General features: G+C 39.4%; 2 protein-coding genes across 2 annotated transcripts; one reads left to right on the top strand and one right to left on the bottom strand.

Moving 5' to 3' along the window:
* The first annotated feature begins 3,841 nt into the window (after nt 1–3,841).
* Nucleotides 3,842–9,352, top strand: LOC114513491 (olfactory receptor 6C4). The gene is made up of 3 exons (XM_028532811.2): nt 3,842–4,357; nt 6,410–6,506; nt 7,716–9,352. Exon 3 carries the CDS (start codon nt 7,734–7,736, stop codon nt 8,661–8,663), a length of 930 nt encoding a protein of 309 aa, XP_028388612.1. The 5' UTR covers nt 3,842–4,357; nt 6,410–6,506; nt 7,716–7,733; the 3' UTR covers nt 8,664–9,352.
* Nucleotides 9,353–15,974: 6,622 nt separating this feature from the next.
* LOC114513492 (olfactory receptor 6C2-like) lies at nt 15,975–18,058 on the bottom strand. The gene has a single exon (XM_028532812.2). It carries the CDS (start codon nt 17,767–17,769, stop codon nt 16,831–16,833), a length of 939 nt encoding a protein of 312 aa, XP_028388613.1. The 5' UTR covers nt 17,770–18,058; the 3' UTR covers nt 15,975–16,830.
* Nucleotides 18,059–18,273: the final 215 nt, after the last annotated feature.

Here is an 18,273-nt window from a genome sequence, read left to right as displayed (position 1 = left end):
CAAAACTTATATGGAACCAAAAATGATCCAAATTACCCACATCAATCTTCACAAAGAAGAACTAATTTGGAGGGATCACAATACCTGATATCAAACTATACTACAAGACCTCTTTAATCAAAACAGTCTGGTACTGGCATAAGGACACATAGATCAAAGGAACAGAATGTAAAGCCCATAAATAAACCCATGTCTCTATAGTCAATTAATATTTGACAAAGGGGGCAAGAGCATACAATGGAGTAAAAATAGCCTCTTCAATAAATGGTGTTGGGACAACTGGATTGGTACATGCAAAAAAAATTAAATTACATCACCAACTTACACCATACACCAGAATAAACTCAAAATGGGTAAAAGGCTTAAATATAAGTCACAAGACCATAAAAGGCCTAGTGGAAAACATAAACAGTAAATTTTCAGACACCTTACATAGCACTATTTTTGATGATATATTTCCTAGGGCAAGGGAAATAAAAGAAAAAATAAACAAATTGGACTACATCAAGTTAAAAAGCTTCTGCTAAAGCAGCTGTCAAAATAAAAATGGAACTAATAGTATGGGAGCAAATATTTGCCAATGATACATCAGACAAGGGTTTAATCTCAAAAATACATAAAGAACACTTACACCTCAACACCAAGAACACAAACAATCCAATTAAAAATGGGAAAAGGACCTGAATAGACACTTCTCCAAGAAGGACGACCCGGTGACCCATAGACATATGAAAACATGCTCAACATCACTAGCCATCAGAGAGATGCAAATGTTTTATTTACTTTTTTTTAATTGTTGTTCAAGTACAGTTGTGTGCCTTTTACTCCCATCCCAGCCCTCCCTACCTCCCTCCAATTTCCACACCCCCTTCTTTCCATCCATCTGTCCCCCATACTTATTCCTGTAAAGCCTTCCCCTTTTCTCCCAAAATTCCCTCCCCTCTCCCCTCTGGTCACCGTCAGCCTGTTCTTTTTTCAGTGTCTTTGGTTCTATTTTGTTTGTCCATTTGTTCTGTTGACTAGGTTCCTGTTAAAGGTGAGATCATATGGTATTTTTCTTTCACTGCCTGCCTAATTTCATTTAGCATAATGCTTTCCAGTTCTATCCATGCTGTCGCAAAGGGTAGGAGTGCCTTTCTTTCTGCTGCATAGAATTCCATTGTGTAAATGTACCATATCCATTCATTTACTGATGGGCACCTAGGCTGCTTCCAACACTTGGCTATTATAAATTGTGCTTAATCTCCAAAATATATAAAGAACTCACATGACTCCACTCTAAGAAGACAAGCAACACAATTAAAAAGTGGGCAAAGGACTTGAACAGACACTTCTGCAAGGTGGATATACAGAGGATCCAGAGACACATGAAAAGATACTCAGTATCACTAGCTATCAGAAAGATGCAAATTAAAACCACAATGAGATACCACTTCACACTGGTCAGAATGGCCATCATAAACAAAGCAACAAACAACAAGTGTTGTAGAGGTTGTGGTGAAAAGGGGACCCTAGGGCACTGTTGGTGGAATTGTCGACTGGTACAACCACTATGGAAAACAGTATGGAATTTTCTCAGAAAACTAAAAATGGATCTGCCTTTTGACCCAGCAATTCCACTGCTGGGATTATATCCTAAGAACCCTGAAACACCAATCCAAAAGAACCTATGCACCCCAATGTTCATAGAGAGATGCAAATTCAAACCACAATGAGATATCACCTCACATCCCTCAGAATGGTTATCATTAATAAATCAACAAACAAGTGCTGGCAAGAATGTGGAGAAAAGGGAACTCCAGTGAACTGTTGAAGATAATGTTGCCTGACACCCATTACTAGTGACCCCACAGAAGCCGCTGCTGTGGGTATCATGGAGGCCTCCTCAAAGTGCTGCAGTGGGGCCATAGTCAATCTCACCAAGTCTGGTGGGTCTGCTCACCAGGTGTCCAGGTGCCACCCCCACACCCCCATTATTGGTGTGACCCATAATCACCAGAGAGCTTGCCAGGCCCACCTGTACTGTGGCATCTTCCCCATGGTGTGTAAGGACCCAGTGTAGGAGGCCTGGACTGAGGATGTGGACCTCCAGGTGGACTTGGCCATGAATGTTGGTGAGGCCCAAGAGTTTTCTCAAAAGAGAAATGGGGTCATTGTGTTTACCAGTGGTGTCCTGTGCCATGATGGGCCCCAGAGCCCCTCCAGCTCCTGTCCCGTCCCTTTCCCCAACCCATCCATTAGTCCAGCACTGCTCGTAGTGCTCACTTAGGGCTCACCTGTAGTGCAGCATTGGTGGGCTGGGACACCAGGGGAGAAGATTAACACGTGTAAAACATGGCTATTTTTAAGACACTGCTCAGGTGAGATAGCCCAGAGCCAGGCTGACCATCTTATGGCCCCACCCAAGCAAGAGGGACAGGGGTATAGGACTGGTGGCTCCAGAGCTTAACATAGAGGGCAACAGCTCCTGCTTTTCCTCCTTTGTGCAGTCCATCCACTTCCTATAGAACTGTATACTCAGAGAACCTCCAAGCCTAGCCTGGGGTCAGGAGGTAGCCAGCTAGAGAAGGCAGTGGTTCCAGTTCCAGCAGACTCTGGATCTGGCCTACACTTGCTTCTCCAACCCCATCAGCCTTGCACACTCCCACCTCGTTGTGCACTTCTGTTCCTGCACTTGTCTCAGCTGTCGCTGCAGGCAAATACTCCACCCTCCACCTTTATTTCCCCCACTCCACCTGCCTTCAGGCCTGTTGCTCTACAGCCCACCTGTATGTCAACAAACAGCAGCTGAAGAAAAAATATTCTGTAACTATGTATGTTGAAGGATGTCAACCAGACTTATTGTGGTGATCATTTCTTAAAATATATAAATATTGAATCATTATGTTGTACACCTCAATCTAACAGCATAATGTACTTAAGCAAACTTTGTAAAGGAGTAACATGTTATTTCTGAAACCCAAACAACAGTAAATGTTGAGTCTACATCAAAGTAAGAAGTGGTGATGAAAGAGAAGAGTTGGTTTCTTACTGCATCAGCTATGAATCATCATTGGGCTGATGAGAAATGTCTTGTAATTTTACTGAAGTAGCAGGGCCTTCAACTTTACAGGATGCAATAGCCCAACCTTAACTGGAAAGTTTTATGAAAAGTGTTTGTAGATCTCATGTGAGTGTGTGTATCATTTGAATTTCCTTTCAAGAGGATGTTGTTGATATAATGTCATACCTGGTTCCTGGAATGAGTTCCTGGGATGTGATTAAGATCTTTCCTGTAAAATTATGTGTACTGGAGGAGATGTTGAAATATCCCATGGGGGAGTTGAGTGAAAATGTATGTTTTTGCAAAGGTAAAGACAAATTGCTCCTGAGAGACTGTACAACTATGCATAGACTGGAACATATTATCCAAATTGATAAAAGCAAAATATTTTCTAGTTGACGATTGAATGGAGTATTAATTTCAGTAGTATTAAGTATGCAGATCTTAATGAAGGATTCCATGGTATTAAGGTTTTTGTAATCCACTGCAAAGTGACATCCATTTCTATCAGATTTGAGCACTGGCCAAATTTGATTATTAATGGCAGAAATAATAGGAACACTGCACACTAGGAACTATGCTACACATTGGTCAGGCATACCAACCCCCCAGAGACCTCACTACATTGCTCTCAGTTTCACAAACCTCATGGCTGTGGCAGATATTCTCATGGAACACTTATCATGGTCTCTCAGGAGCTTCTCTCCTCAGCCATATGTGTACAACTCACTCTCAAAGTTATCAACAATGAGGTTTATTTGCACATTTTGAACTTGTGTCCACAGGGCATGTTTAGCTTCTTCAGGAAATTGATCCCCATGTGCCTGTTCTTTAAAAAGCAGATAAAAACCCGTGTCTCTCTGGCTAATATAGACTCTGCAAAGTTCATACCCTCCCTTTTAAGGACTTCACAATAATTTCTCTTAAAGCAGAAATATTGAAGAACTTTAAGTCTGTTAAAGTCCTCTCTTCCAATTCTGTCATTGCTGTGGGGGGGGGGGAGCGGGTAGCTGATATGTTTCTCTTTTCTATTATGCATACAAAGGACTGTGTCTCTCAGAAACTATGCTTTGATTCTGGATTGGATTCATAGAATGAGAGATAATATACTTCCTTCCCTAGGTAAGCCACACAAACTTGGTTACTTCCACTAAGAAAATGATAGACTATGAATGGGGAGCCAATATAAAACATGTTACATTGTATAATATTCAGAGACTCATGTGGCACATTTCACCTTTGATTTACTCCTTAGGAACAATAAGATAAACCCAGTGCAGTCACTCCAATTGTTGAGGATGTGAGCACTGTATGGTTTTTTTTAATATTCAACTTTTTTTTGCATTTTAATATACTTTATTGATTATGCTATTACAGTTGTCCCATTTTCCCCCTTCATTCTCCTCCATCTTGCACACCCTCTCCCATCTACATTCCTCCTTCAGTTGACGTCCATGTGTCATAAGTTCTTTAGTTTCTCCATTTCCCATAATATGCTTACCCTCCCCCTGTCTATTTTCTACCTACCATCTATGCTACTTATTCTCTGTACCTTCCCCCCTCTCTACTCCTTCCACTCCCCTGTTGTTAACCCTCCATGTGATCTCCATTTCTGTGGTTCTGTTTCTGTTCTAGTTGTTTGCTTTGTTTGTTTTTGTTTCTGTTTTAGGTGTAATTGGTAATGATTGTGAGTTTGCTGTCATTTTACTATTCATGTTTTTTCATATTTTTTTCTTAGGTAAGTCCCTTTAAAATCTCATATAATAAGGGCTTGGTGATGATGAACTCCTTGAACTTGACCTTATCTGAAAAGCACTTTATCTGCCCTTCCATTCTAAATGAAAGCTTTGCTGGATAGAGTAATCTGGGGTGTAGGTCCTTGCCTTTCACGACTTGGAATATTTCTTTTCAGCCCCTTCTTGCCTGTAAAGCTTCTTTTGAGAAATCAGCTGACAGTCTGATGGGAACTCCTTTGTAGGAGTCTCCTCACCTGTCTCCTTTTCTCTTGCTGCTTCTAGGATTCTCTCCTTCATTTTAATCTTGGCTGATGTAATTCTGATGTGCCTTGGTGTGTTCCTCCATGGGTCCAACTTCTTTGGGATTCTCTGAGCTTCCTGGACTTCCTGGAAGTCTATTTCCTTTGCCATATTGGGGAGGTTCTCCTTTATTATTTGTTCAAATAACTTTTCCACTTGTTGCTCTTCCTCTTCCCTTTCTGGTACCCCTATAATTTGGACGTGAGAATGTTTAAAGATTTCCTTGAGATTCCTTAACCTCTCAATTTTTTTTGAATTCTTGTTTCTTCATTCTTTTCTGTTTGGTTGTCTCTTTCTTCCTTCTGGTCCACTCCATTGATTTGATTCCCTGTTTCCTTCCCATCACTATTGGTCCCCTGTACATTTTCACTTAGCATAGCCTTCATTTGTTCATCTAATTTGTGACCAAATTCAACCAATTCTGTGAGCATCCTAATTACCAGTGTTTTGAACTGTGCATCTGGTAGGTTGGTAATCTCTTCCTCACTTAGTTGTATTATTTCTAGAGCTTTGATCTGTTCTTTCATTTGGGCCATTTTTTTGTCTTGACGCACCTGTTATGTGGTGAGGGGTGCAGCCTCAGGTGTTCACCAGGGCAAAGCAACCCTCATCGCTGGGTTGTGACACAGTATGTGGGGAAGGTGTCCGAGAGGGAACAGTGGTGCTTGCTCAGCTCTCTGCCTGATTTCAGTCACTTCTGCCACTTCCCCCAAGCAAACTGGGCCCCTCTGTGCTGATTCCTGGGTGGGTGGCTTTGTGTATGTTCTAGGACCTGGGGGTGGGAACTCCCCAGTTAGCTGGAGAGTTCCATCAAACTCTCCTGTGAGTCTGGGAGTCTATCCCTGAACCTCAACCCCCACAGGTGTTTTCAATCGGTGTTTTGAGGCTTTATTTCCCTGCACTGGACCCCTGGATTGTGAGGTCTGTCTCACTCCCCAGTTTGGGGAGTGAGACAGACGCCACTGGTTTATCTGTGTGCAAATCTGTGACCATCGGGTCTGCCACCCACCTTGTGCACCAAGCCCCTCCACAATCCACCACCACCTCACCGGGTCCGCCCACTGCCACATTGGGCATCTGGTGTCCACTAACTGCTGCTTGGCCACAAGTCCTCTCCACCCAGCTGCCCCACTCTGCCCCTCCTTCCACTCTGGATGATTATTTCCTATTTAACTCCTTTGTGTCTGACTTCCATACAGTTCCATTTTCCATCAGTACTGGTTGTTTTTTTGTTTCTAAATGTTTGTTCTCCTTATTTTGGTTGTGCAAGGAAGTACAGTGTGTCTATCTATGCCTCTGTCTTGGCCAGAAGTAGCACAGATGTTACTAGATTTTAAAGTCACAGATGTTATTCCATAAATCTGGATCATTGACTCAATCAATTGTGAAAATCTGGATGAAAATGCAGTACTTGCCAAAGACCACAGGTTAGTACAAACAGGGAAGGGAGGGTTGTAGGGGATTCACATCAATGTCTAACATCACCTAGTATCTTCAAAAGCTGTATGGAATAATGGGGAGATTGACAGGAGTGATTGTGAGGATGATTTTTCTAACTCATATGCATGTGAATTGTTTTTCCCTCCATCAGAAAAACCAAAATGTGCACACAAAATACCACCACAAAAGTTTCCTTCCTTAGTGATTACCAATTTATCTGTAAAGACTCCTTGTCAGAAACATGCATCTCCCTCTTCCTGATTTCTGCATGACAGAAATAGAGAACAAGAAAGTTTCAGACGTAATAAATTGTGGTCCTTAGTTTGCCACTGAGGACTCTTTAAGACTGGAGCAAAATTCACTCTGAGATGCTGCCTATAAATCTCTCCAGACCTCTCTTCTTGAAGATATATCCAAAATCAGTGCCCAGGAGACTATGAATGTGGCAGAGAAACATATACAAATGATAATTAATATGATTTATTGAGGCCTGAGCCTTGTTTATGTAGACAAAAAACCTCACAATGGAAAACGAGATAGTATTGAACCAAGCTCTAAAGTCCTATTACAAATTTATCCCACAAAAGAAGCAAAGGTATAGAAAATAGTAATCAAGATCTTCAGCATTATCTGTGTGGGGAAACTCCTTTTGGTGCATGAGACAAGTCAGAGATGGGAACAGTAATGGAAATGAGGACCTATGGAAGATATCCAATGAAGTATCAAATAGTACAGAGAGGAGAAGAAAGTTCAGAATGGGAAAAAAGCACAGGGAAGGCAAAAATAAAACACAGAAAACAGAATCAGATACAGATATTTCTACCAAAAGCATAGAAGTAGGAGAGATTGGTAAGAGTCAGAGAAAAGTGATCTAAATGTGGAGATTTCCTAAAGATTTTAGGAGCAAAGTGTAGGTTCAAACATAGTCTTCTGAAAAAATTTAATTATTCTGTAATATATTCTGTTATGAATGCAGGAATAGATGGACTTAAGGAACTACAAGACTTTAAGAAAATGTTACTTATATGGAAGACATGGGGCTTCTATGGAGCCTAGCCCAGTCCAATGGGAAACTGGCTTGAGCCAATTGGATGGAGAATATTACAGTATATGACCTGATTCTGTTGGTTACAATCAGCTTTATCTCTCCCACCCTGAGAAATTCAGTTTTTGTCATTCTCATCTTTTCCTTTTAGATCTACTGAAGGTCAACAATGAAAAACAGGACCACGCTCACTGAGTTTATTCTGTTGGGCCTCACCAATGAACCTGAGGTCCAGGTCATGATATTCATCTTTATGTTTCTCACATACATGCTAAGTGTCCTAGGAAATCTGACCATCATCATACTCACACTGGTAGATCCCCACCTCCAGACCCCCATGTATTTCTTCCTCCGGAATTTTTCCTTCCTAGAAATTTTCTTCACTTCCATTTTCATTCCCAGATTTCTGACCAGTGTGACAACAGGAGATAAAGCCATCAGCTTTGCTGGATGCTTGATTCAATATTTTTTTGCAATATTCCTTGGGGCAACAGAGTTTTACCTCCTGGCCTCTATGTCCTATGATCGCTATGTGGCCATCTGCAAACCCCTACATTACCTGACCCTGATGAGCAGTAGAGTCTGCATACAACTCGTGTTCTGCTCCTGGCTGGGGGGACTCCTGGCTATCTTAGCCCCAATCTTCCTGATGAGCCAGGTGGATTTCTGTGCCTCCAATGTGCTGAATCACTATTACTGTGACTACGGGCCCCTCCTGGAGCTTGCCTGCTCAGACACAAGCCTCTTAGAACTGGTGGTTATCTTCTTGGCTGTTGTGACTCTGGTGGTTACACTGGTACTGGTGACACTTTCTTATACATACATTATTAGGACCATTCTGAGGATTCCTTCTGCCCAACAAAGGACAAAGGCTTTTTCCACTTGTTCCTCCCACTTGATTGTCATCTCCCTCTCTTATGGCACCTGCATGTTTATGTACATCAATCCTTCTGCAAAAGAAGAAGGTGCTTTAAACAAAGGAATAGCTGTGCTCATTACTTCAGTTACTCCCTTGTTAAACCCCTTCATTTACACTCTAAGAAATCAGCAAGTGAAGAAAGCATTCAAGGACACCATCAAAAAGATTGTGAAGCTTTAAAACAGAATACATTTTAATGTATGTAGTGTGCCATATTTAAGTTCTGAAAGGCCTTGGAGGATAAAAATATGCAAGGAATCTGTCCTAATTTCAAGTAATCTATAATCTAGTATGACAGAAATGTATATGAACTATAAGTTTATACTGTTATTTTAAAAATAAAATAACATGTTGTTATTAGAGAAGGGTGAATGAGAATTTATTTAACAAACAATTGTAAAGAATTAATGGTTTTCCAGAGGTAACTTGAATTTTAAAAAGAAAAACACATTATTTATTTAGGAGAGTAGGAGGGTAAATTTTGAGTAAAAAACAGTAGCCAAATCATGAAAGTATTCAATTACTAACTATACAGTTACTTGAACTTTGATGTGTCAAGAGTTTTAATAAAGGAAGTGATATTGTCATGCCTTGGCTGGTGGCTCAGTTGATTGGAAGATCATCCCATACACCAAAGGTTGTGGGTTCAACTCCTGGCCAGGGCACATACATAGGCTGTTGGTTTGATCCACAGTTAGGGTATGGATGGGAGGTAACTGATCAATGTTTCTCTTTCACATTGATGTTTCTCTCTCTCTCTCTCTCTCTCTCTCTCTCTCAAATCAATAACAAAATATACTCAGGTAAAGGTTTTAAAAAAGAGAATGATGTTATCAGCATTTCTGAAGGAAACCTAGCATTGGCATTGTTCTTCATTGATACAGACGCCGGTCCGCAGTGTCCACGTCATTATGGTTGAAATGAGACATTCACATGGACTACCAAGTCCAGTGGAGGAAAAGGGGCAGCATAGCTTTTCTCTCAAGGGGAGCAAAAGCCCCGGCCTCTGCCATGACAGGCCTTTATTGGGTTTCTCCGCCCATTACATAATGGTCCTCATTTACTATGCACAGATTCACTTTAGGTGGTTACCTTTTACAGAAAACAAAGGAGCCAATGCTGCTAATCACATCACAGAAAAGGGATATTTGCAAATGAAAAGGCAAAAGTGGTTGAACCAGTTATACTCATCCTTGGAAGGTTTAGCATGGATTTTAGGAAGTTGCTTTGCAGTAAATGTCATCAATTCAGGGTGAGGGAATTTTAGCAAAAAGCAAGACTCATAGCAGCCTAGGTACATTACAGGCCTGCTTCCCCAAGGGAAAACCTATCTGTGAGCATGGGTCCTGTGCGTCTCCCAGTGGGAGCTGGGCCCACACCATGCAGAGTGACCTCCCACACTTCATCCTGCAGCCCTGTAGACTATACTTCTATTGAAATGTCAATAACTTTAATTCTCCTCTCCTTTTTCATTTATTTTCCAACTGTAGCCATTACAACTTCCATCTTCCCATAGGAAAAGTTTTTTAAAGAATGTACATTCAGTCTATTTTTTATAAATAAAGTAAAAATTATCAAGATTTTTGTTAACTGATATTTTTTTTTTAGACAACTTTTTTACAGTTATGGTTAAAAGTGGTTTCTAGAGGCACGGTTAGGAGACTTTTACATGTCTTAAAAGGATCTATTGTTGCTTTTCTTCACTGACATCTTTTTAAGTTAACAGATGACATCTCCCACTCTCTCTATTTGGTATTTTCTGGTGATTATATTTTTGTTAATTGTGATTTTATTTTCATCCTTCTGTCTACTTTTGTTAAACACTAGAAAAGACAAATTCTGGGATATGGCTTCATTCTTTTAACTTTTCCCCAAATTTTTGTTTTTGTTTTGAACACAAGACATGGAAGCCTGTTTCATCAACTAGAAAGGAATATATAGCATCAATAGAGTTTTATATCTAGAATGTCCCAAATTATGAGTTTTAGGAACGAACTACAAATATACTACCCTACCAAGAACTTCACACATGGATTCATATCTGAATAGGTATGAACTAAGAAACCTTCAGAAATCTGAGTACTGGCACATAGTTTAGTAATATCCTGATGCATTGTACAATGCTGGTTACTGTTTGGGGTTCAAGTGGAACATCATCTAGTGTAGTCACTGCTTTATGTGTAGTAATGGTGTTGAGTGGCATAGGCTTCTCTGACATTTAAAGAACAAGATGTATTGAACTGATCATCAGAGAATATTTCTAGAACCATAGAAAATATTGAATGTATAATATTTGAATAAAAGGCCTTTTATGTAAATCCATTGCTACTTTGAATATCTGGATTTCTTTAGTGGCTAAGCTGGAGAATAGTGATGACTTCGAGTTTATTCCAAATTCATTGAGCTGACTATTAAGTGATAGGGAAATGTACTGACACAGCCACATCTGAATCATTAACTTCCCCTAAATTCACATTTCTACCAGAACCTACAGTGAAGTGGAAGATAATGCCATATAGTGGTTAGAAATATAGGCTTTAGGTACATGATTTTCTAACTTCTGTGCTGTACATCTAAAACTAATACAGAATACTATTGGGTGTAAGCTGTAATCGAAAATAATTTAAATAAAATGAAATAAAATAAATCACCAGAAAAAAATATATAGGCTATCGTTCAAATCCCAGATACTTAACCTTCTATCAGAGTTACTTTGGGAGAGTTGCTTGACCTCTCTAAAGTTCACTTTCCTCAACCTTAAAATACAATAATAACAGTGTCTATCTCATAGGGCAGCATTGAGCATTAAATGAGATACTTGGTTAAAAATATATATATTTTAAAGGTCATTATTAACTATCTAATAAATGATATCCATTATAACAGTGTGATAAGGGTAGACAATATCTTTTTCAAGAAAATGGAGTTTAACTGGTAAGCATAGGTATTAAATTATTTGACTATAACTGAGACCCTAAAAATGTTGGCCATTCTACTTGAAATTCCTCTGCAGCAAGACCAGCTTATCTCCATTTCTCTTATGTCCAGTTGCATCTTTGGATAGCCACATTTCAGGTAAAGGTAACAATACTTGGTAGCAGATTATTAGGGTTGAACTACCATCAGTAAGCATGTACCCTGGATATTCCTGAGTATGCAGAGGTAAGAAGGTTATTTGGTGTTGAGTCTAAGTTTAAAAACACTAGTCAAGGCTTCACCCATGCTTTATCATATAAGAATTTAGGAATTGATTGAGAAGAAATGTATCTCCTTCTAAAGGAGTTTTGAGTTACAAAACTCAACACACACAAAAACACAAACAACCCAATTTAAAAAACAGACAGAGGACTTCAGGACAAGATGGAGATGTAGAGAGATCTTCTTTGCTTCCGTATGCAACCAAAAGAAGGATAACAACCAATTCCAAACCAAAAAAAAACAACCAGAACTGCCAGAAAATTGAACTGTATGGAGTCAAATAACCAAGAAATTAAACAAGAAACATTCATTCAGACTGGTGGGAGGGATGGAGATGGACAGCTGGGGTAGAGAGGATGTGCAGCAAGGCAGTGGCTGGCAGAACAGGAGGGTGATATGACAGATGGTGGTCCAGGCAGTCCCACATTTGCATGTGGATAAGCCAAGAAGAGCAACTGGAGAGTGAGATAGACCACACAATCCAGGGTTCCAGCACTGGGAAATAACAACCTCAAAAACTCTGACAGTAAAAATCTATGGGGGTTGCTGCAGGGGAAGAAACTGCCAGTCTCGAAGGTATTTTCCCCCATTATCTCTCTCACCCCTTCCCTCTGATTACTGTCAGCTTATTCTTTATTTCAGTGTTTCGTGGGGGGGGGGGGTAATAGTTTTTTTTTTAAGATTCAGTTCTCTTTTTTAAGGTTTTTATTTATTTATTTTTACAGAGAGAGGAAGGGGGGAAGAAAGAGAAGGAAAGAAACACCAATGTATGGTTGCCTCTCTTGTGGCCCCCACTGGGGACCCAGCCTGCAGCCCAGGCATGTGCCCTGACTGGGAATCGAACCAGTGATCCTTCCAATTGCAGCCCGTGCTCAATCCACTGAGCTTTACCAGCCAGCACTGCTTCTGGTTTTTTTTTTTCAAGAAATGGCAAAAATATTATCAGATTTGTATAGAACCACAAACAACCCCAAATAACCAAAGCAATCCTGAGAAAAAGGGACAAAGCTAGAGGTATCACATTCTCTGACTTCAAATTATACTACAAAGTGACAACAATTAAAATGATATGGTATTGGCAGAAAAGCAGACACACAGATCACTGGAACAGAATTGAGAACCCAGAAATAAAGCCACATGTATAGAGGCAAATAATTTTTGACAAAGGAGCCAAAAATATACAATAGTGAAAAGAAAGCCCTTTCAACAAATGGTGCTGGGAAAAAGAGAAAGCCACATGCAAAAGAATAAAACTAGACTATAGTTTGTCCCCATATGCAAAAATTGATTCATAATGGGACAAAGACCTAAAGATAAGATCTGAAACAATAAATTACATGGAAGAAAATATAGGTACTAAACTTAAGGACCTTGGTCTTAAAGAGAATTTTAGGAATTTTACCCCCAAGACAAGGACCATAAAGACAAAAACGAATGGGACTGTATCAAACAAAAAGCTTCTGCACAGCAAAAGAAACTGCCACAAAACAGTAGGGCAACCAACTAAATGGGAGAAGATATTTGCAAACAATTGATCTGACAAGAGGTTAATATCCAAAATATATAAAAAACTCATACAACTCAACACCAAACACACAAAGAATCCAATTAAAAAATGGCCAGAGGACCTGAATAGGCACTTCATCCAAGAAGACATACAAATAGCCAACAAATATATGAAAAGATGCTCAACTTCCCTAGCTGTTATGGAAAATGTTCATCTAAACTACAATGAGAAACCACCTCACCTCTGTTAGAATGGCTGTCATCCACAAGACAAGTGATAGCAAGTGTGGGAGAAGTGGTGGAGGAAAAGGAACCCTCATTCACTGCTGGTGGGAATGTAAATCCGTACAGCCACCATGCAAAGCAGTATAAAGCTTCCTCAAAAAATTAAGAGTAGAGTTACCATATGACCCAGCAACATCTCTTCTGAGCGTCTACCTGAAAACTTTGAAAACATTTACTCACAAAGATATGTGTACTCCTATGTTCAGTGCAGTATTATTCAGATGAAGAACACGTGGAAAAATCAGTGTCCTTCAATAGGTAACTGAATAAAGAAGAGGCAGGGATTGCTCCTGACTGCCAGGCGGGGAACTTGTGCCCCTCTGATCCAGAGCCCCTGCAGGAAGTGGACTTTCTTTGGGAACCTGACCGTCTGGCTACTTTCTTTCTTCCCCTGCCGTCCCAAGGCCCCCAGGACCCGGACTTTGGCCGCTGCAAGGACGGACTCCTCCCCTAAAGACCAACATAGGGCTCCACGCTCCACAAACGGTTCCCTGAATGAGCCGAAGCCCGTGCCCTCTGCTCTGCAGTGGAGAGACTCTGCTGGGGTGGTTTGTGTTGCCCCCGCCGTAGGCCCCCCAAACTTCCCTGCAGGACAGACAGTGATAAAAAGGGCAATCACTACGATGACGATGTGACACAGGTTTGCGCACTTTCTGTTTTGTTATTTTGTTTTGTTTTGTTTTGTTTTGTTTTGTTTTGTTTTTGGGAAGGAAGAGAGGTACAAGTTTCTAACCAACAGACTTTGTGCCGTGACCGCGTCATGGGCAATGTGAATATAGAATGGCCATGTTGTACACCTGAAAGGAATATGCTGCTGCATGCGCGCAGTACTTAGGGAAAAAGAAATTTTGTTCAAGTCCTTTGCCCAATTTTTAATTGGATTCCTTGTCTTCTTAGAGTGCAGTCGTGTAAGTTCTTTATATATTTTGGAGATTAAACCCATGTCTGAGGTATCATTGGCAAATATGATTTCCCATACAGTGGGTTCTCTTTTAATTTTGATACTGTTTTCTTTAGCTGTGCAGAAGCTTTTAATTTTGATTAGGTCCCATTTGTTTATTCTTTCCTTTATGTCCCTTGCTCTAGGAGACATGTCAGTAAAAAAGTTTCTGCTTGAAATATCCGAGATTTTCCTACCTACATTCTCCTCTAGGACTTTAATGGTGTCACGTTTTATATTTAAGTCTTTTATCCACCTTGAATTTATTTTTGTATATGGTGTAAGTTGATGCTTCTCAAAGGAGGACATACAGAAAATCCAAAGACACATGAAACAATGTTCAATATCGCTAGCTATCAGAGAGGTGCAAATTAAAACCACAATGAGATACCACTTCACACCAGTCAGAATGGCCATCATAAACAAAGCAACAAACAACAAGTGTTGGAGAGGCTGTGGAGAAAGGGGATCCCTAGTGCACTGTTGGTGGGACTGCAGACTGGTACAACCACTATGGAAAGCAGTATCGAACTTCCTCAGAAAACTAAAAATGGATCTGCCTTTTGACCCTGCAATTCCACTGCTGGGACTCTATCCTAAGAATACTAAAACACCAATCCAAAAGAACCTATGCATCCCAATGTTCATAGCAGCACAATTTACAATAGCTAGATGCTGGAAGCAACCAAGATGCCCATCAGTAAATGAATGAATCAAAAAACTATGGTACATTTACACAATGGAATTCTATGCAGCAGAAAGAAAGAAGGAGCTCCTACCCTTTGCAACAGCTTGGATGGAGCTGGAAAGCATTATGCTAAGTGAAACAAGCCAGGCAGTGAAATTCAAATACCATATGATCTCACCTTTAACAGGAACCTAAACAACAAAACAAAGAAACAAGCAAAGTATAACCAAAGACACTGAAATAGAGGACAGGCTGACAGTGCCCACAGGGGAGAGAGTAGAGGGAATTTCAGGGGACATTGGGAAGGGCTCACAGGAACAAACTTAAAGGACACATGGTCAAAAACTAAGGGGAGGGGGATGGTGGGAGGGAGGTGGGAGGGGGGGCTGGATTGGGAGTAAAAAGGAGAAAACTGTATTTGAACAATGATTAAAATAAAAAACAAATTTTAAAATAAAGCAAAATAAAAATAAAGAAGAGGTAGTAAACATATATATACTGAAATAGTACTCAGCCATAAGAAAGATGAAATACTGGCATTTGGAGCAACATGGATGGTTCCTGAAAATATGCTAAGCAAAATAAGACAGAAAAAGTTAACAACCATATGATCTGACTCATAAAACTGAAAGCAATAAATGAACAACAAGAAAAACAAAACTGCTGCACAGACAATGGTATGGTGGCTACAGGAAAGAAGGAGGCAGGGGATCAGTAAAGGGTGAAGGGTGTCAAATACATGGTGATGAAAGGTTCTTCACCTTTGGATGGTACACACACAATGCAGATCCTGTGTCATAGAAATGTACGCCTGAAACCTATATAATCTTATTACCCAATGTCACCCCAATAAATTTAACTAAAAAAATAAAATTAGAACAAATAAATGAATTTTCTACATTCAAGTTTTTTAAGAATAATATGAGTTGTTTAATATTGGAAAACATTACAAATACATAGTAAATCATTTGTACCTTTGGAACCAAGAAGTGGAACAAAAGGAAAAGCAAAACAACAGATGCTCTGTACTAGTTGGAAATAATACTTGATTATACATAAATTTACTGCATTCTTGCTATCTGCATTCGAGTTTTAACATTGTAATTGATACATCAGTAGGGATCTATTTTATAAAATTTTAATGCAAGTTTCATGTCTTTACCAGGAATTATCAGTGCATTAGTCTTTTCATTTTAACTTAATTCATGTCCCTTTGGCAATTTTCAAATAACTTTTATACTGGATTGGATCCATTCAATAAAATATATGATCCTGTGATTTTAAAGATTCTTTGTTAGTAAATGCTTTTTTTGAAATCCTAAATTTTTCTACTTATTCTTTGTTTTAAAATATACTTTGGGATTTTTAAATGTTTTCCTTATTACACTTACAAATGGTATTCATTCTCTTTAACATTATTTCTCTACTTATTTGAGTAGTTTTGTTTTGAATAGTAATGTGCACTATTGCACCAATATTTTATGATAAGTTTTCCAATTCTTTCAGCATTAGTAAATAAAGGTTGAGAGTGAGATCATGGTTAGATTTCCTGAAATAACTACTCTCATTTTCCTTAATAAAATTTATTCTCAAAGAGGCTGGTCTATAAGGAAATGCAAGGGTGACTTGATCAGGGCCATTGCTGAATGGTAGGCCAAATCTACATCAGGAAGAAACCCAATAGGGTAGAAACAAGAAAGCTACTTGGGGATCTGGACTTGAACACTCCCCTAGTTCTTTGAAAGAAATATTATTCTTTTGACTAAGTCATTTAAGGCTTGTTTCACTTGTTTGTTCCTCAGAGTATAAATAAATGGGTTTAACATGGGGGAAATAGAAGTAGTGAGTATTGATACTCTCTTATTAACAGCCATCTCATCTTTTGCTGAAGGTTTGGTATAAACAAAGATGCAACTGCCATACGTGATAGAAACCACAATAATGTGGGAAGAACAGGTGGAAAAGGCTTTTGTCCTTTGCTGGGCAGAGGGGAATCTCAGAATTGTTCTAATAATACACACATAGGACAAAACCACACATATTAGAGTCATGATGAAGATCAACACAGAACAGGCAATAACCATCTGCTCTAGGAACCAGGTATCTGAGCAGGAAATCTTCACTATAGGATTAGCATCACACAAAAAGTGGTCAATGGTGTTAGAGTCACAGAATTCCAGGCCCAGTCCCAAGCTAAATGGTGGGAATATGATTAACAATGCGGTCATCCAACAGCAGAACATGAGCCTTCTGCAGACCCTGTGGTTCATGATGGTCACGTAATGCAGGGGTTTGCAGATGGCCACATAGCGATCATAAGACATGGTGGCCAGGAGGAAAAACTCTGTTACTCCAAAAAGATCTGTAAAAAATAATTGGCATTCACAAGCATTATAGGTGATAGTCCTGTCACCTGTTGATATGCTGTACAAGAATCTAGGAATGCAGGCAGAAGTGAATGAGATTTCTAAGAAGGAAAAATTTTGGAGAAAAAAGTACATTGCAGTTTTAAGGTGAGAATCCACTAATGTGAGGATGATGATGGCCAGATTTCCAGTTATACTCAGCGTGTATGTGATAAGTAGAAATAAAAAAATCAGAATCTGCATTTGTGGGTCATCTGTCAGTCCCAAGAGGATGAATCTGGTTATTGACGTATGGTTTCTCATGTCTGATTCCTACCTTCTGTCCAACTTGCTGGTAAAACTGAGGGAGGTAAGATCTGAGAAGAGAGTGGGAAGAGTTTTACAATAGATTTTGTTTACAAAAGCCAAGCAACATATTTTACATAGATTGGTTTTCCTTGATAATATTTTAAATACTTCATGCTCTCAGCACTGTTGACATGTCATTTGACAAGTTAGAAAACTGGCCTTCAAACATTTTTTAGTACAACACATGGTAAGGTCTACATTTTATATTGCAGTGCACTGTTCACACTTAAACACACACACACACACACCTAAAACAAAGATTCCAATGAAATATTAATCCTTAGATGTCCTGCTCTCTAATGTTTCCTATTCTAATTTATCTCATCAAAAATACGTACAAATATCACCAATTTGATTTTATAGTCTAATTGTCATGACCTGTATTTGAAAAAACAATAAATTCTCAGGGATTCTTTCAGTAATATAATCCAAGTAAAACATAATTTTTCCAGGAGTTTT

This window comes from Phyllostomus discolor, chromosome 2 (genome assembly GCF_004126475.2).
Source record: "Phyllostomus discolor isolate MPI-MPIP mPhyDis1 chromosome 2, mPhyDis1.pri.v3, whole genome shotgun sequence".
Classification (NCBI taxonomy): domain Eukaryota; kingdom Metazoa; phylum Chordata; class Mammalia; order Chiroptera; family Phyllostomidae; genus Phyllostomus; species Phyllostomus discolor.
The sequence above is the reverse complement of the archived record's forward strand: the minus strand, read 5'-3'. Positions and strand labels throughout refer to the sequence as shown.

What these genes read in the sequence shown, in the direction of transcription:
- LOC114513491 (XM_028532811.2), top strand. Translation starts at nt 7,734, where the DNA reads ATGAAAAACAGGACCACGCTCACTGAGTTTATTCTGTTGGGCCTCACC.
- LOC114513492 (XM_028532812.2), bottom strand. Translation starts at nt 17,769, where the DNA reads ATGAGAAACCATACGTCAATAACCAGATTCATCCTCTTGGGACTGACA.